Source organism: Perca flavescens, chromosome 12 (genome assembly GCF_004354835.1).
Source record: "Perca flavescens isolate YP-PL-M2 chromosome 12, PFLA_1.0, whole genome shotgun sequence".
In the NCBI taxonomy this organism is placed as follows: domain Eukaryota; kingdom Metazoa; phylum Chordata; class Actinopteri; order Perciformes; family Percidae; genus Perca; species Perca flavescens.
In genome coordinates, this window is record NC_041342.1 from 31,505,762 (window position 1) to 31,525,463 (window position 19,702).

Here is a 19,702-nt window from a genome sequence, read left to right on the forward strand (position 1 = left end):
TCTGAAACAATCATTTTCCCAGTGGTAATTATGACTGGGATATTGATGTGAACAAGTATTTACAGAAGTTGCCACATGACATAAACGCAGTAAAATAATGAATTAAACTTTACCTTGGTTTACTTGGGTTTAAATGGAGGTCCTTGTAATTGGTACCAAATTGTCAGAATATTACAGGTCTGTAATAGTGTTACTGATATAGCAACATGACTGAATGCAATGCTACTAGCCCAGTGAGGCTGTAAATACATTACACATCAGATAACAATTGCTGGACCGCTGTACAATTTTAAGATGCTTATCACTAGTGGTGCATTTTTTTTTTAATCGATCCAACATGGACGTTGTGTTCAGACTCAATGCAAAGTGAATTTAAGTAGTGGTACTATTGCACAATAACTCAATTTAACTAGCTCCAGGCAGCACAAATTAAATTGAGTTGTCCACTTGAGTTGAAAACATTTCAACGTAAGGTGACAATTTAAACTTAGCCCAAAGCTACAGGAGTCCACCATGAGAAAACTGGAGCAGACTGAACTCACACACACACACACACACACACACACACACACACACACACACACACACACACACACACACAGAGGCAGAGGTGTCAAGTAACAAAGTACAAATACTTTGTTACCTAACTTAAGTAGAAATTTTGGGTATCTATACTTTACTGGAGTAATTATTTTACAGGATACTTTTTACTTCTACTTCTTACATTTTCACGCAATTATCTGTACTTTCTACTCCTTAGATTTTAAAAATAGCCTCGTTACTCCTATTTCAGTTCGGCTTGTTTTCATTCGGGCTCGTCATTGTTCAAAAAAAAAAAAAAAAAAAAAAAAAAAACCTATCCAGATAAATCGTGCCAGCGAGAAGGTTGGTAGCCAGGAAGACCAGCCAACCCTTCTACATCCCTGGCCGTACCTGGAAGAATTTTTCAAAATGGTTGGATGCAAAAACAACTCCTTTCGAATGCGCTGCAAGCTCTGCGCACTCAAGTACCACGAGCTAATTGTTTCCAAAACTTGCCGTCAAATTTGAAAAATCATATTGATATTATTTTTTTCCCCTTACATTACTTACTTAAAGTAGTTTTAAAACCAGTACTTTTAAACTTTTACTTGAGTAGAAAGCTTGAGTTGATACTTCAACTTCTACAGAAGTCTTTTTAAACCCTAGTATATATACTTGTACCTGAGTAATGAATGTGAATACTTTTGACACCTCTGCAAACGGGACACGTGTTTGTTTGTTCAGACATCAGCTACCATGAACATGATGCCAGGCTGAATAAGAATCAAAGGTCAAAACAGCATCAGGGTAACTGTTGTAAGATGGTCATACGTAGCTAATATCTGTATTGTAGCCTTCACTGGCTGTTTTTGGCTAACTTGCTGACACTTTACCGTTAGCATGTTAACATGTTACAATTGGCATGGATGACAATTCAAATTTCAACATGTTAACCATAAATTTAATCATGTTAAAATGCAATTTTTAATCTAACGTTGTGCATGTTAGCATGCTAACACTGGGTTGTTTTAGAACTGTGTTGAAAGTTTGTATATAGCTTTGAGTGTCAAACTAGATTTCAAAACTGCTGGACTATGAAGAGAGCTTTGTATCTTTATCACTGTTTCCATGGGATGAACCTGCTTTATGTTTTGTACAAATGAAACCTACATTTTAGAAGACCAGACCTTTCCCAGCAAGCATTTATTCAGGATGCAGGATTCAGCGATTTAGCAATTTAGCAAATAAGCACAAAACAACTGATTTGAATTACATTTTTAACTTGATCCTCAGATGATTTGTGCTGTATAAATACAGCTGTTGAAAAGTGTAGTTTTGATCTGTCTGTATGCCATTCTGTTAAGCTTCCAGGAGCCATTGGTGTTTGGGTTGTGGGGTTTTGGGTTGGTGGATTGGTTTGGGGTTCTGTTCTCCACCCCAGGTCATTTGGGTTTTTACATTTTTTTTTGGTGCCTTAGAAGGCTGGGCGACAACGTCTCAAGCACACAAATGACTTGAATGTGACCTTTGCTGTTGGCTGTATTTCTTTTGAATGTAACATTGATGTGATATATAAAGAATATTTATATACACAGAGAGCAGTGTGGGTTATTTGGCTGATGTCAAATTAATAGAAAGTGCGAAGTATGAGTGCAAAAATGCGAGTGGAACTTTTATGAGAACTGAACTTCATTACCGAGAGATCCATTTAAAGTGACAAAAGTAGCCTCTTCACATCAAGACCCAATGGACGAAAGAGGAAGATGATCTAATGTTGGTGAGTCTAACTGGCTGAAAAAAATGATTTCTGTTATTGCGATGGAATTAGATCTGTGGAAATGCCCACAATACTAATTGAGACAAAGATCTTGGGCATATATGATCTTCCTCTTGCTAGTGTTTTGGTTCATTTTGTAAAATAAAAAAAATGATGAAATCTTAAGAACAGAGGTATAAATGAAACAATGCTTCTTTTCAGCCGGATGTCCGTCACCTTCCTCTTCCTTTGTGTTGCCGTTCCAACCTCCGGCGGATTAGTGAGGACTACGGTTAACTGCTCCTCGGATCTCTGCAGGGTAAATCCAGACCGCTAGCTAGACTATCTGTCCAATCGACTAAACGACTAAAACTACTTTTGAACGTACACATGTTCCACCAAAACAAGTTCCTTGCCAAGGCGATTTTGCAGGAGCACCGTGGCTCTGTCCGGAGCTTAGCACCGCTCAAGACGATTGTGATTGGTTTAAAGAATGCCAATAAACCAGAGCAAGTTTTCTCCCATCCCAGAATGCTGTGTGAACTAGCCAGATCCTCCTCCACAGTGATGTGCATGAAGGACTGGCAAAGCGAGCCTCCCTAAAAACTGAATTGTTGACAAGGTACATCCTTATATGAGTCATGGTTTTTCGAAAATGCATTAATCAGGTATACAGTCATTTTGGTGCTTGGGCTACATGTTTATAGAGGTTACTTAGCCAGTTCCTCTAGGATTTCGCTGCCTTTTTTTAAGATTGTTGCGGCCCTAAATGCCTGATTTTGTGGGAGTTTTTGTAAACAATTGCGATAAAAGTTGCGATGTCTTTTTCCTAGTAAGCTTACCAAACAAGCTCAGGATGCTGCAAATGTTGGTATAATATGAAAATGGCTGATGGATTTAAGACAAAAAATACTAATTTATTGAATGAATCTAATCTGAACATATGTGTCAGTGGCTTGTTGATCTTTGATGTGAGTGCAGCAAGCTGACTCACTAGCCTAGGACCTCAAAGTTCTTTTGTACTGGGATCACTGTCCCACCACGCTCCCAGATGCCGCTGTGGTGGGACGCAGCAGGCGGGTTGAAAATCCATTGCACACCCTTTCTCATCATGACTTCATTGATACGAGACTGATCCAGCTCGGCTAATGCCTCACGCAAGCTCTCGTTCAGCGCCGACAAGGTTCGTGCCATTGTTGGAACGAAGGATTGACACTGACACTCGTCTGGCTTGAAAGCGTTGTATGGCATTAATACATGAATCTGTGTCAAAAGAATGGGCTACTTCTATATGCGCTGCCCTGACAGTTAAACATGTGAAGAGCACTCCATAACGCTTGACCTTTGCACGTCCTCTTCTGACCTCGAAAGGTCCAAAATAATCCACACCCGTGTTGGTGAAGGGCAGTTTGTCAGGGATCAGACGGTCTTGCGGCAGATCCGCCATTTTCTGCTCTCCTGTCTTTGCATGGAGTCTTCTGCAGAGGTCGCTCAGTGCGCCGCCTCTCAAAGTCTGACGGAAATCTTTCAAACTGACCTTTTTCGATCCGAAATCAAGACGGATTCAGCAACTGCACGGAACCACGGAACAGCAAACGAGGCACACCAGGCAGCGACAACAGCAGACAAGGGGAAAGTCGGAGCTTACCGGACGGACATTTATTTCCGTGTGTCTCACGTGACAATATACTTAACCTACAGGTTACACTAGGAAGAATGAAGTTGTGCATATCTGAAATCACAATGTTGTGAGATAAATCACTGACTTCATCATAAATAAGAGATCATAAAGGATTAGTATAAACTGTGACTGATGTGACATTACGTCACTTTTGCCAATTATGTGGAGCTTTAAAAAAAAAAATGAGGATAAACACATAGAACAAACATGAAATGACAGGCAATAAGGGTAAATCATTTCACATTTGAGCTACATGTTCAGAGCAACCTGATGGGAGTAACGGGTCCTATTTATAAACTCTCAAGACAATGTTCTGTGATGTCACTGATGATGTCACATCATCATTTATCTCTGACTTATGATGAAGTCATTTGATGATGAAGTAATTTATGATCTCCCAGAGACATAACATGATGTCATTGATGATGTAACATGCTGCCTTCAAATGGGGTCAGGTAACGAATCAGTGATGTCAGTGATGATGTCACAAATACTGGTTACACAGGTTACACTAGGAAGAATGAAGTTGTGCCTATTTCTAGTTTAAAATGTTTTCAGAAACACATTTCGGTGAACTATTTTCATAAAATACGAGATTGTATTCAGAACAAGCTGCCTCTGTGATATCATCAACGATGATGTCACATAAACTGTCAGGATCATAAATGATGATGTGACATCATCAGTGACATCACAGAACATTGTCTTGAGAGTTTATGAATAGGACCCGTTACTCCCATCAGGTTGCTCGTCCCGTTCGTCGACGCGGGAGGACTCTCGGGTCCACCCATGTCCACAGACTGGGAGAGTTGTCGACACAGAGGTTAGGCAACGCTGATAAACATGCAGCACAAGCATGGGGTGATGGGGTGACTGGGGTATCGCCATCTCATGCTTGTGCTTCGTGTTTATCGACGTTGTCTAGCCTCTGTGTCGAACAACTGTCCTACGTCTGTGGACGTGGGTGGACCCGCGAGTCCTCCCGCGTCTACGAACGGGACGAGCTTTGTGTCTGCGCGGCATTGTCAAAAAAACAACCTGATGGGAGTAACGAGTCCTATTTATAAACTCTTAAGACAATGTTCTCTGATGTCACTGATGATGTCACATCATCATTTATGATTTTACACACACTCTGCTAGTGAAGCACGGTTGTTGTCACACTCGTGCAGTTACCGCGAAATGTCACTACTTCAAATTTAGTTTGCCTGCTGGCTGTTGTAATCCTGGAGGAGACTCGTTAACTAGCGGCTCAGGCTAGAGGCTACTATAACGAACCAAATGTGCATGCATGCGTGCATTCTCATTCACTTCAAGGCAGAGTGCCCTGGACCATGTGCTGGACCGGGAGCTGGCCGCAGGACGACTCAATCACCGTGAACAGTTTTTAATGTTCTATCAGACTAGAACTACTCCAGAGTCTGCTCTTGAGACTTTGCTCTAATTTCCGAGACAATTAGGGCAGGATTCGGGATTCGGGACAACTGCTTGGATTTCGGGACGTCTGGTCACCCTAGTGGCATTATCAAAAAACAACCTGATGTGAGCAACAGTGTATGTGACATCATCCTCATTTATGATCTCCCAGAGACAACATAACATGATGTCATTGATGATGTAACATGCTGCCTTCAAATGGGGTCAGGTAACGAATCAGTGATGTCAGTGATGATGTCACAAATACTGGTTACACAGGTTACACTAGGAAGAATGAAGTTGTGCATATCTGAAATCACAATGTTGTGAGATAAATCACTGACTTCATCATAAATCAGAGATCATAAAGGATTAGTATAAACTGTGACTGATGTGACATTACGTCACTTTTGCCAATTATGTGGAGCTTTAAAAAAAAAATGAGGATAAACACATAGAACAAACATGAAATGACAGGCAATAAGGGTAAATCATTTCACATTTGGGCTACATGTTCAGAGCAACCTGATGGGAGTAACGGGTCCTATTTATAAACTCTCAAGACAATGTTCTGTGATGTCACTGATGATGTCACATCATCATTTGTGATCTCTGACTTATGATGAAGTCATTTGATGATGAAGTCATTTATGATCTCCCAGAGACAACATAACATGATGTCATTGATGATGTAACATGCTGCCTTCAAATGGGGTCAGGTAACGAATCAGTGATGTCAGTGATGATGTCACAAATACTTCGCAAAAAAAAACTTCAATCAAAAAGACATCAAATGTTTTTTTCCCTTTTCTGGTCAAATTTCATAGTAAATATTAAGACTATTTCACGTCAACTCCACACAAACATTAATTTCACGTCAACTCCACACAAACATTAGCATGAACTCCATTTTCCGGATTTGTGGATATCTGCAATTGCATTGTTTCTGTTAATAATTGTAGATATTTTAACCTATTTTTTACAGTCTATTAGCCTGGATGCCAGCCGAACTTTGCCCCGCCCACAACATTCGAGGTCGGGAAGTTCGTTCTGACTAGAATCTGAGTAGGACCACGTCAGGCAAGAGCAGCAGGTCAGATCGCAGCAGAAAAGTGAAGTGAGGCGAGTCAAAGAGGTTCAGGAGAAGCTGGAGCAGGAGATCACTGAGCTCCTGCTCCTGCAGTGTGGGAGACCTCACTCACAGCTAAATGCCTCGAAGATTAATAAGCATACATATGTCTGCTCTAAGGTAAGTAAAGCTAGCGAGCTATATCAATTATCAATAAGTAGTTTAGTTACCCTTTTTCAGAAGCGTAGTTAAAAAATAGGTAGTTAATGATTAGTTACTGTTATTGAAAGGGTAGTTACCCTTTTTGAAAAGGGTAGTTACCCTTTTTCAGAAGCGTAGTTACCCTTTTTCAGAAGCGTAGTTACCGTTTTTGAAAAGGGTAGTTACCCTTTTTCAGAAGCGTAGTTACCCTTTTTCAGAAGGGTAGTTACCCTTTTTCAGAAGCGTAGTTACCCTTTTTGAAAAGGGTAGTTACCCTTTTTGAGAAGGGTAGTTACCCTTTTTCAGAAGGGTAGTTAACCTTTTTGAAAAGGGTAGTTAACCTTTTTGAAAAGGGTAGGTACCCTTTTTCAGAAGGGTAGTTAGTTAACCCCTAAAGCATCCAAAGAGCACCGTGTCATGGGACCTTTAATATTAACAAGTCTATGGGTGGGAGTAACGGGTGCTATTTATAAACTTCAAGACAGTGTTCTGTGATGTCACTGATGACGTCACAGTTTATGTGACATCATCCTTTATGATCTGTGATCAAAGGAATGTTGCCTGTGAGATCAGGATCAACGATGATGTGACATCATCATTGACATCACAGAACACTGTCTTGAAGTTTATAAATAGGACCAAGAACACCCACCAGCGGTGTTCAGCATGCCACGCCGACGTCGACGTCGCCAACGCCGCTGCCGCCAATGGCAACGCCGACGCAGATGCAGAAACCAATACAGGATGGGTCATCCACCAGCAAATATGCCGTGGCAACTCCAGCTTATCTGGTACGGTTTTAGATTAGTTTTGGGCTGGTTTCAATAAAGGGATGTTAGGATAGAATGCAAAACCTGGAAAAAGGTAAATGTCTTTGTACTTTATTTGAGTTTGCAAAAATAAAAAGGTAAATTACCCTGGGATTTGTATTTGACGAGAAGAGGCTCGTTGTGTGAGGTTGTGACTGTTATGCTGGTGTGCTGAAAGAGGACCTGACGTTATGAGTGTAGCTAGCTAACATCAGAGCCATGAGTTTCTGTTAGCACTCGAAGCGTCTGGAAGTTGGTGATCATCTGACAAATACGATATTTTTTGAGTTAGCTGGCAATGTCAGGGTTTAAAGTATTTAGAGCCGTTATATCTAGCTAGCTAACATTAGTTAACATCACATTAGCTAGCTAGCCGCAACTATCGTACATTAATTTAAAATCAAAATATCCGTGCTGTAACTTTAATAATCTGTGCCACAGTATTTAACGTCTTAGGTTGGTTGCTGGAAGTTAACTGACGGTTACCGAACGTTAACGTGATTACCCGTTATTCCTGAACGTTACCGGAGCCTTCATACTTGGCTCTCATATCGGTTTTATTTTTGCCTTAAATGGTACAGTAATCTCAACTGGGAATATAGCTAAAGCTGGAGACTTGTCATCGAACCAAAATGTAAAGGTAAATTTGCCATGTAGCTATATAATCTGCCAACTAACGTTAAATCATAAAAGATAAACGTCGATGCTTAACGTTAGTCTTATTCAGGGGCCGTCTAATGACTGGCGATACCAAACTTCCATTGGGATTTTGAAGTTTATTTTTACCCGGCTAATTACCAAAAATGACACCATGTATAACTAATTTTGAGACATGTTAGTAAGACAGTGCTTTGCTTCTGTTAAGTCGGCATGAAATCTGGTAAACGGGGATCGGAGTACCAACGGTCGAAAAACGTCAATAATTAGACGGTGACAGATTTGTAGCCTCCGAGCTCAAGACCGCTCCTCGCTTTTCTGCTCCTCTTACTGTTGTGAAATCGTGTTAGAAATTTTAAGTAAAGCATTAATGCTGTTTATTTATGAAAATTAAAGGGGGGGGAGGTTACTGCCCGCCCCCCCCCCACAAGTAACGTTAGACCATATAACGTATATGTGTGTGCGCGCGTGCATCTGTGTCTATATGTGTGTGCGCGCGCGTGCATCTGTGTCTTTGTGTGTGTGTGTGTGTGTGTGTGTGTGTGTGTGTGTGTGTGTGTGTGTGTGTGTGTGTGTGTGTGTGAGAGAGAGAGAGAGTGAATGAGGGTCTGACTAGTCCAATTTCACAGCTTTTTTCACCTGTCCATATTGGACCAGGTCCACTATTGTCAAATCGGCACTATCGTGGTTTTGATTCTGGACCTGGTCCAATATGGGCAATGTGATAAAAGCAGTGAAATCTCAGTTTTTTCATTTTCATAAATACAATAAAGCTTTCACAAATGTGAAATGGGTTTCAGCTTTAATGGTTTACCTAAAATGTCTAACATGATATCACAACAGTATCCTAAGAGGTGCAGTGCAGAAAACTGTGGAGTGAAATGTAAGTTACATTTCCCTTAAATGGCGAATCAGAGGCTGCGAATCTGGGTGTTAACTTCAGCGTTGTGTTGGATGGGGATATTTAATCACATTTGACTTTGCAATTAGTACAATTATCAATATCACAATGAATTAAATTTGTACTTTAAGTTTTTTTCATGTTTGCAGGAAGGGAGACATGGGCCGCAGGAATCTGTGAAAGTTCTTGCAACTACTTTTAAGAATGGAAATGAATTGAAAAGAAAAATTTACAGTGTCCAAAGCACAACAGAGCTTCTGGAAAAACAAGTGAATTGGGATTTGTCCTTGACCGGATTTTAAAATTTAACACAGATTTCCAAGAGTTTACTGATGTTGACAGTAGTGTGCAGATAAGTAACCTTGACAGATTCCAAGTGCACTTTTCAGAAGCATCCCATCTTCAAACTGTCCCAAGAGAAGTCTGTCAAAAGCAGGTACATTTTTACCATAATTTATTTTGGATCATGTGTATAGCTAGTCAAATTGTGTTTCAGAGGAGTCAGACAGACTACAGAGAAGACAGAGAGTCTTAACTTCTGCTCTGCTCTTAATTATCTGTTCAGCCTACACAGGAGCCGGATCAGCAGGCTGGTCTGAGGCCTCTGCTTGAAATGAAAGTTCCAGAAATATTTGATGAACTCCAAACTAAGGCCATTGTTACAGAGAAGACCCGAATGAAACTCATTAAAGTTTGCATCTCTGACTTAGTGGAGAAGCATGGATTGTAAGTACAGTATATGAACATGAACTATATATTATTTTTGTATCTTATAAGAATGGTTATACGAATAAGCCCACTTGTCATGATTGGACTATTTTAAAAATGTACAGCATATGTGCATTGAATGTAATTGTGAATGTCGTAAGTGTATAAATTACAATGGGGGGATAAAGTATACAGACATTCTCATTTGCTTGATACAGGGCACATTTTTTGTTAACAGTTGCTTTTTCATCACACATTTGACAGTAAGGACTTATCATGTCATTTCTAAAAGAAGAGAAAAAAGGTCTCATGAGTTGTTGTCGGTTTGTTTGTTTGTTCCACTAGTTATCCATCCACTATTGAAAAGGTGGTTCTTGCAAAGAACATCATCACCATCTTCCCATCGCTTAAAGTCCAAATTGATGGCAGAGGAGAAGGCTTTGTGAGTATAAAGTTGCTTAGTTGAAAAGTGGGTAGAGCTAGCTATGGGTGTGCAATGCTTAAATATTGAAACAGGGAAATAATCAGAATGTTTTTTTTTAATTAAAACTTTCACCCAGTTTTTTTGTTGTGATTTTATCCAACTACATTTTAAGGTAAGGCAGAAATCTACTTAGTCCTGAATGTAAAACCCAGAGATACTTTGTGGCTTACTATATTTTAAAACGATAGTGTGGAAGATACTTTTTTTGGCTACTTCTAACAGTGTAATTTCCTCTCTTAGGCTGGTATAAAACACATTGGATGATCAGTTCTACTTCCATTCAATGATATTCTGTAACTGTAATAATATTTAAAGGAGCAATATGTACCGTATTTTCCAGACTATAAGTCGCTCTGGAGTATAAGTCGCATCAGTCAAAAAATGCATCATGAAGAGGAAAAAAACATATATAAGTCGCACTGGACTATTAGTCGCATTTATTTAGAAATTAATTTCACAAAATCCAAGACCAAAAACAGCCTTTTTTCATCTGTCAACTACACAATAGCACACAGAACAACAGGCTGAATACGGTAGGTGTCCGGTATGTTAACGTAACACATTAACAGTTATTCAACTATACAATAGCACACAGAACAACTACCAGGGCGTGGAGACGTAACTGCACCGTGACAAGCACATTGAATCGCGATAAGCCGATTAGCTTTCTTTGTTTTCTTCATTGCAGTAAGAGTCACCTTTTCTCCAGTCCCTCACAAGTTTCTCTCTCACTCCAAACTTTCTTTCTGCTGCTCGATTACTGTTTTAGGCTGCACAGAGATATCGGCAGCGCACAGGGCTCTGCGGCCGGCGTAAAGTCACTGTTTCTGGGTTAGTGGACAACCAAACGCCGCTGCCCTGACTGAGCTCTGCGGGGCTCGGCGGGCTGCTGCCCGTCCACTAACCCAGAAACAGTGACTTGACGCCGGCCGCAGAGCCCTGTGAGCTGCCGATATCTCTGTGCCCGAGGAGCAGTGCTTCGGCTGTAGTCTACTTCCACCAAATATAGTCCCAGTCAATATCTGCCTAGGAAATCATCTAGTCTTAATCTGCATTGCTATTTTTATTTGAACACGCAGGCCACAAGAAGTAATGAGGTTTTGTTTATGTTGTTGTTGGGGTCACTTTTACTCGCGACATGCTACACGGTCACAATAGATTCCATTCATTACGCTAAGCTAAGCTAGCAGCGGGGCCGCTGGACTAAGACAATGCATGCACCGAGACAAAAATGCATTTAAATATAGAGGAGACGGTGAATAACCCTATTTCATCAAACGGTGGCGTATTCCTTTAAATCATAAAATGACCACAATATGTCATCAGATATTAAGGAAACATGCTAAGTTGAAATACTTTCTTTTCTGACAACAATGCTAAAGCCAGTATTTTCCGTTTTGAAATTTCCATTCCGGTCCGAAAATTATTTGATATGTCTTTTTCCCCTCTTAAATCTCAGGAGCATTTCTTCGATCCAGCATCACACTCTGGGTTTTTGGAGATGAGACTTCGCAATATCCGCCGGAAGCTAGAGGAAGGCCAGCGGCGTTACAGTAGACACAAGAGGTGCCGAGATGTTGAAGAGATGTCAAGTTCTGTGCAGGATGAAGGGGACGGCAGCGAAGTCAGAGAGTTCATCAACCTGATGAAAAGGCTGAGGCCTTCTGCAGAAAACATGTCCTCAATCAAATCAGCGATGCAGAAAACATTCACCTGGCGCAGATCGTGGATATCCAAACATTCCCCCACCATGGAGAAAATCTTGCAAGAGTATCCACGCTTCTTGGATATACCAACACTGGTAGGTGTCTTTTTGTACCCCTTGCTTAAACCGGAATGCAGCAATCAAACCTATGTGTACATGTAGATTAAAAGCAATTATAAACAAGTAATTATAAATTGAAGAGGCTTATATATTATGTGTCTCTGTCCACTGCAACCACCCAGCTTGATACAGAGTTTGGTAAAATGCATCAAGGAAAGGGGGACCTGTTCCTAAGGCGGTGGGAGGCCAGCATCATGCCGAAGCTGAAAGCTGTTGCCGCCAGGGAGAAGGGTGATGTTGCATCTCTTGTTGAAGGAATGGAAGACCAAACTGATGGTATTTTTGTTACATTTAATTTCTTCAATTTTTCCACAAAATTATTTAATATGCTTATGTTTACCTCTCTTCTTCCCCAACCACACCCACCCCGATTCTTGTTTGCAGATGAGAAGTGCTACATTATGTTGGTCGTCCTTACTCATCTCCTTCCACCAATTGCAGCAAGCCGCTGTAGCGTCAAGTCTGCGATTACACAACTCGTTGATTTTGTGCCGGTATGTTTGATGGGAATCTTGAGTTAATGTTGATAATCCTCGACAGGGTGTCTGCACGTCCTTAAATTGTCATAAATTCAATTTTATGAATATTAGGCCTTAAAAGTCATTATAGTCCACATTTCTGATTTAAATTTTTTTAAAGGAACACACAGACTTATTGGGACTTTATCTTATTCACCGTAACCCAAGTCCATACAGACCCTTCTCATCTCCGTGCGTGCTGTAACGCTGTCTGACGTCTCCAGCGGCATCAGGCCAGAACATAACACGCAGGTAACTGGTTCCACCTAACCTACTGCTCCGAATAAGTGACAAAATAACACCAACATGTTCCTATTTACATGTTGTGATTTATAGAGTCACAGCGTGTACAAAAAACAACGTAACATGAGTCACAGCCGTCTTCTAACCCTAAACAAACCGGGAACTATGTTCATTCTGCTGCTTGGGCGGAGTGAGAGAGGCTTGGTGCAAAGCAAATCACTCCGCCCAAGCAGCAGAATGAATATAGTTCCCGGTCTGAAGAAGGGTCTGTATGGACTTGGGTTACGGTGAATAAGATAAAGTCCCAATAAGTCTGTGTGTTCCTTTAAGGAGAGTTATATGCACATTATGTAGGTGCAAGGCTATCAGAAAGCAGTGTGGAAAAAGCCATTTAAGTTTATTGACAACAATGTCATAAAACGTATGTGGCTTGGAGTTAAGTGTGCAGGGGTAATCTTTTCTTTAATGTAAAATCTTTAAACTTACCACTGAACCTAATACAGACTTTATACTTGCACTTACCTGTTAGCAAAATTTAGATTAGCCTAACTCACTCTAATAACCATATTCCTACATAAAATCTACCGCTGCACAGGACCACATACTTACTTACTTTATACTTACCTGCTATGCTTAAATAAGAAAAAATGGATTATTCAAATTTGGTTATTGAATATCTTGAGTTCTTAAAAGCATTAAATTGAATCAAAACATAGTTGTGAATATTATATTCCATTTCTGCCAATAGATCATCTATATCTAAACATTGTTCCTTTTAAAGAAGAAATTATTTGCATTAATATTTCCAAGAAAGATGGAAAAAAGCAGAGAGACAGACAATGCTGTGTCAGCATGCACACTAATAAAATATTAACATGTACAAAACTAATTATAAGGAGCTAGTTTGCGACATGTGCTGAACTTAACTTTACTTATTTCTATATTCTAATTTTAGGCAGGAAGTACCATTGCCTTCCCTCTACAATGCATCCCAGGATCCAGCACAGAGCACACAGCCACAACTAGTCTGCATTGGTCATCTAAGGGGAGGGTCACAGCAGTATGTCATTGTGGGCAAGTCTGACAAGATTGCTATTCCCTTGGATGAAGGCCTGGCATGTGCTGTGGACAAGCTCTTCAAGCTCTACTGGGTATGCAACCTGGCATACCCAGCCCCGCTCAGCTCTGTGTTCTCATTCGTCGAGTACATTTACGACTTACCCATGTCAACAAACAGGAGACCAAAGGTATTGGAGCTCATTTCAAAAGTCAAGTCTATTAATTAGATCCCACCCAAATGTACAGTTGTCCAAAATGTCCGTCAAGATTCACACAGATAAAGAAACTGATGTGGCACCTTCGTGAAATACATGCATTGTCAGAGGGATTGGAGTTCACACTTACTTGCAGCCAAGATGGTTGTCCAAGGACATACCACAGCATTAATTCATTTACCAAGCACCTTTCTAGAGAGCACCAGATAGGAAGTACCACAGTTGTTGAACCTTCTTTTCATACCTTCCCAACATTTACTTACTCCACAGGGACCATCGACACAACAACTCTAGAGGAAAACATAGCTGAGCTTTCTGAGGGGTTTAAACTTCTTTCTTCAAGTGACAGTGCAGCCTCATTTGTGGCGAAAATGTATGCTGGATCAAATGTAACATTAATGGATGTAACAAGAACTGTAACTTGTGTTAAAGAACTTGTGGAAACAACTGTAGCTACATTACAAAATTCGGTTTCATCAGTGTTCAATAATATGGATGTACCACATGACCATGAACTTGTGCTACCATTAATGGAACAGTTTGAAAGTGCCAAACAAATGTTTGATGACATAGACACTCCTTTTAAAATGAATACACATTTTTCAGAAAAATTTCATCTTGTCAAGCCAAAGGAACTTTTCCTTGGTCACAGGGCAGATACTGTACGGAAACAGGGACAAATGAAGCAGGTTTTGGCACCAGACACTTGTCGGTATGTACCAATACTTGAAACAATCAAATTTCTATTTAGTAATGACAAAATGCAAAATGTCTACTTAAAAAGCAAGAAAAGGAATGACAACACGATGCGAGACTATAGTGATGGGTGTCAATTCTCTACTCATCCACTATTCCAACTTTATCCAGAATCCCTTCAAATTCAGTTGTATTATGATGATGTTGAGACAACAAATCCTCTGGGCTCCAAAACAAAAATCCATAAAATGGGTGCTGTATACTTCACTCTACAGAATTTACCCCCAGAATGCAATTCATCCCTAGCTCACATTCACTTATGTGTGTTATTTAATTCAATCGACAGGGAGAAATATGGGTTCGTCGGCGCTGCCGCCGCCAACGCCGCCGCCGCCGCCGCCAATGGCAACGCCGACGCAGACGCAGAAACCAATACAGGATGGGTCATCCACCAGCAAATATGCCGTGGCAACTCCAGCTTATCTGGTACGGTTTTAGATTAGTTTTGGGCTGGTTTCAATAAAGGGATATGCAAAACCTGGAAAAAGGTAAATGTCTTTGTACTTTATTTGAGTTTGCAAAAATAAAAAGGTAAATTATCCTGGGATTTGTAATTGACGACAAGAGGCTCGTTGTGTGAGGTTGTGACTGTTATGCTGGTGTGCTGAAAGAGGACCTGACGTTATGAGTGTAGCTAGCTAACATCAGAGCCATGAGTTTCTGTTATCAAACATAATATAAAAATCCCTTTCATGTACCAAAAGCACATTTATATTAATAGGCAACCTTTATACAAACAATGCATTTCTAATTCAAGTTGTATGGAACCTTAGTAACATTAACACTATCCTAAATATAATTGCATAAATTGCATGTAAACATCTCTAATTGTATTATTTTCCCATAACTTAAGCTGCAGTGTTGTAATCTAGAGGCATTAAGACTTGCATGCTTATTTATCCCTCCCTGCACCGGTAATTGTAGAAAGAATGCACTAAAATTAGCCTCTTTAAGTTAGCTACTTCACCATAAACTCCAGTTAAACTCAAAATGTGTACTAACATTCATTCAAAAAGGATGTGAGGAGATGTAAATCTGATTGGTCATATATATATTAGGGATGTACCGAATCCAGGTTTTTGGGGTTTGGCTGAATACCGAATCCACTGGTTAAGATTCTGCCGAAACCGAATACCGAATCCTGTGATTGTCCTTCCTTAGCTGTACCTGAAGTTGCTGCATTTTGGCTGCTGTCTTTAGATTCCTTCATACACAACTCATATTCTTTCAGATGTTTCATACCAAACAGCTGTGATGTTGTGTATTGTTTAGGGTCCTTGCCACCACGAGACAAATCGGCATTGCAAATTGAACATGTAGCTGGACTTGAATGGCCTTCTTTTGAATGGCAGTACCTCCAAACAGCCTGGTCTCACAGAATTCCATGAAATGATCACAAACTGTTAAAACGCATTAAGTGGTGGTGGCACGGAATGTGTAAAAATTCCGTTTGGCCACCACAGAAAACAGTGCCAATGTAAAGTCAATGAGAAGATGATAGAGAGTAGTATGAAAAGCCCGAAAATCTGTGTAGGGAGGTCGGTTGGGGTGATGGATGGGTCAAACAACACAGGAATTTCCACCCAGGAGACCGAGAATCGTGTCCTATGTGTCACGTTATAGGTCCCGTTATTGTTTTCCTAAACCAAACCGTTTATTGTTTTCCTAAACTCAAACGTCCCATTGTTGTCCCACGAGTCTTGGAAACGTAAGCCCCCCCACAACCTTTTCCTTAACAGGGCCATGTTCATTTCACGGAATTCTTCCGTGGGCCCACGGAAAGTTTCTGCTCACGAGTTCCATTTTCACTATCCACCTACGTAAACACCTTCCCGTAATTAACGGCAGCGTCATTAAGTCGACCAGCGTAGTGCAAGCGTAGGGTTTGGTTTGGTGGGAAAAAATGTTAAGGTGCGTCAGAAACCGAACCCCGTCAAAAAGCCCAGTATTCGGCTGAATCCGAAGCCGAATACTGGATTTGGTGCATCCCTACTAGAGGGCCCCCGATACACGTGTCGACTTAAACATGAGCATACAGTGCAGGCATGAAAAAACAATTCCAATTTGTTCAGCATTTAGTGAATCTATGTCACAGTTGTTAATAATAATTAATAGAGAGCCGAAGTCACGCCCCTTCCGGTGGACCTCATGGGACCTTAACTCGGAAAAAATATGAACGGTAGTGAACGGGGAGAGGCAAATTTTTTTTTGATCCCGTTTGAATTGAGCCATGGATTGCACATATGATGTTCCGTCAATTTAAAAGATCATTTTTCAACAGAAGAAAGTATCAGTTAGCCGTAGGTTTGTTCTATGACCAATTAGTTTGGTGTGAAACCGCTCAGTGGACTACATCTCCCGTCTCACACAATCTAACTCAGCTAGCTTGATGCTCGGCTTGCTCGCTAGCTAGCTTAGCTCTGTTCCACAACACATGTAATGTCATCTTAACTGATGTGTTTTATCCTGTGAAGTGTTTTCAGTAGAGAAGCAAAAGAACAAGCGAGATCCTCTGCTCATTAGAGTAACGTTACATCCCCGGTACGATACACACAGACATGGTAGCTTCAGCTAGACGTCATCCATGAGACGTTGAAATGTAGTCTTTCTAATTACGTATTTTCACGGTCTTATACTTCAACAGTTTAACAATAAACTGAGACTTTCTTCGGTTGAAAAGTAATGTTTTAAATTGAGGAACATCATATTTGTAATCCATGGCTCAATTCAAACGGGATAAAAAAATAATGATTATCTCTCCATTGACTTTTGTTCATATTTTTTCCAAATTAAATTAAATTGGTTGAAATGTACATTACAATAAACTTGAATTTTATTTTGACTTAATATTATATGAAAGTAATTTAGGAGATTATCCACACTATTTTTTCCTCTGCCGGTTTTTTAATTTGAGGAAATACGGTATTTATGAACAGGCTTCTTTGCGATTCTCTATGCGAATATTACTTTAGTTTTCTTATGATTTGTTAATTGTTCTAACGTGATTCCATGTCAGAATCCTGACTTATAACTGTGAAGTTGTTCAAACTTTAAAGCCCATGTTGCAAGTTAACCACCACTGTTGATTAATAGGTGGGTCAATGACAAATAAGGGTTGGCAAGATGAGAAAATTAAAAAACTTTGAAAAAGCTTTTTTAAAATGCATCCTTGAGTTTCGTTAAAATGTATATTTTGTGTTACTGTACATTTTATTTAATTTAAAATAGGATTTTCACCATTTGTTTTACAAAGGTAGGACCAAATGGACCTAAAATTTCAAGTGGTGTAACCACACAAAGGAATGATTAATATTTAATATTTCATCCACTATATTGTTTGTGAGTGTACTCATACAAATATAACTCCTATTTGAAATTTCACCCAAAAATTGATTTTATTAGGATTACTTCTAAATTTAAATTATATTTGTTATTGCAATATCAAGTGGTAAAAGTGCTGGAAACATTCAAGTATTCAATATAAATATATCAATATCAATATACAAGACTCAAAGTGTAAAATACAATAGCTTATTTAACAATTAAATAAAGTCGGCCACAGTGTCCAGAAAACAACAGGAGAAAATCCAGAAGACAGGCAAAGTTCAAAAATCCAGTGAATCTAAAAACAAACAGGAATACAGGGAAACCGCTCAAAAGCGGCACACATGGGAAACAGACAATCTCGCAGAACTTAAATACACAACCAAATTAGACAAAGGTGCAACACATTAGGGCGGGGACCTGTAATCACACAAGCGGAAAAAACTAACAGGAAGTAAAACAAGACAACACCAAGGAGAACAGAAAACCTTCAAAATAAAACAGGAAGTGGAAAACAACTGAAAATGTAATACAGATTAAAAAATAATAACTTGACAGGGACGAAACATGACAGAACATTACGTGTTCTTTAATATATAGTACACATACACGTGTATTTGTTAGCCTTAGAAGATGCCTCCCTCATAGTCTAAGCCATCCACATCTTATCACAGTACAAAGGCAGACCCAAATGCACGACTCGGACAGGGAATCACAGGTAAGGAGATTCATTTGTTCTCAGAACAAAGCAGGCGACGGTACAAAAAGTGGTAGACAGTAATCGTTATCAGGAGGAGTAAGGCAAAAGTCAAAAAACACTGGAGAATACACAAGGGAAATAAGGATGGAGAGAGTGACACGAAGTAGAACTACAATCTGGCAGAGGTTGATTGAACACTGGGAGAATATATGCAGTGGGAACTGGGGATGACAATAACTAACACGTGATGCACATTAGGGGTGGGAAGGTAATCACACAGGCGGGAAAAACAGACAAAGAGGGGAAGACAAGTGATCTGTAATGACAACAAACACTACATTTCAAAATAAAACAGGAAGTCCAAAAACACAAAATAAGCTTGGGACACTAGGGTCCCGGGGACACTAAGGAGTCCGGGACACTAGGGGGCTCGTGGACACTAGGGGGCTCAGAGACACTAGGAAGTCCGGGGACACTAGGGAACACAAAATGATCTAACAAGAGACAAAGGGAACACAGAGGCTAAATACATGAGGTAATGAGCAAACCAGGAACAGGCAAGACAACAGGTGAATCAAATCAGGGCGGGGCAGGACAATCAGACAAGGCGGGAAAACACAGGAAGTAAAACCAGCCGAGACAAGACAGAAAACCAGACTTTCACAATAAAACAGGAAACTGAACATTATACGAAACAGGGAACAGAACTATTGTCAGTACCTGATCCGTTCTGCCTGCACGATCCGTACTGACAACTATACACAAAATATACACAGACCACAGGATACAATAAACACAACAGAAAACATACAGAAATAACAATAACAGGCAACAGAAAAGTCCCAAACCACAACAAGA

At 40.1% G+C, this 19,702-nt stretch overlaps 1 protein-coding gene across 5 annotated transcripts; it reads left to right on the forward strand.

Moving 5' to 3' along the window:
- Positions 1–7,336: 7,336 nt before the first annotated feature.
- LOC114565647 (uncharacterized) lies at positions 7,337–14,850 on the forward strand. Of its 5 annotated transcripts, none has more exons than XM_028593830.1 (8): positions 7,337–7,436; positions 9,162–9,448; positions 9,578–9,738; positions 10,066–10,162; positions 11,664–12,005; positions 12,152–12,305; positions 12,414–12,523; positions 13,746–14,848. In XM_028593830.1, exons 3-8 carry the CDS (start codon positions 9,626–9,628, stop codon positions 13,872–13,874), a joined length of 945 nt encoding a protein of 314 aa, XP_028449631.1. In that variant the 5' UTR covers positions 7,337–7,436; positions 9,162–9,448; positions 9,578–9,625; the 3' UTR covers positions 13,875–14,848. The 5 variants fall into 5 exon arrangements, with proteins under 5 accessions (XP_028449631.1, XP_028449632.1, XP_028449633.1 ...); XM_028593831.1 differs by lacking the exon at positions 7,337–7,436 and adding an exon at positions 7,445–7,509; XM_028593832.1 differs by lacking the exon at positions 7,337–7,436 and adding an exon at positions 7,972–8,094 and having other exon boundaries at positions 12,152–12,260; positions 13,746–14,850.
- Positions 14,851–19,702: the final 4,852 nt, after the last annotated feature.

Bases quoted from the DNA above. Each gene is read 5' to 3' on its own strand.
- LOC114565647 (XM_028593830.1), top strand. From the start codon at position 9,626: ATGAAAGTTCCAGAAATATTTGATGAACTCCAAACTAAGGCCATTGTT. The intron at 12,006-12,151 runs GTAGGTGTCTTT...GCAACCACCCAG, and splicing joins TCTTGGATATACCAACACTG to CTTGATACAGAGTTTGGTAA. The intron at 12,306-12,413 runs GTATTTTTGTTA...TCTTGTTTGCAG, and splicing joins AATGGAAGACCAAACTGATG to ATGAGAAGTGCTACATTATG.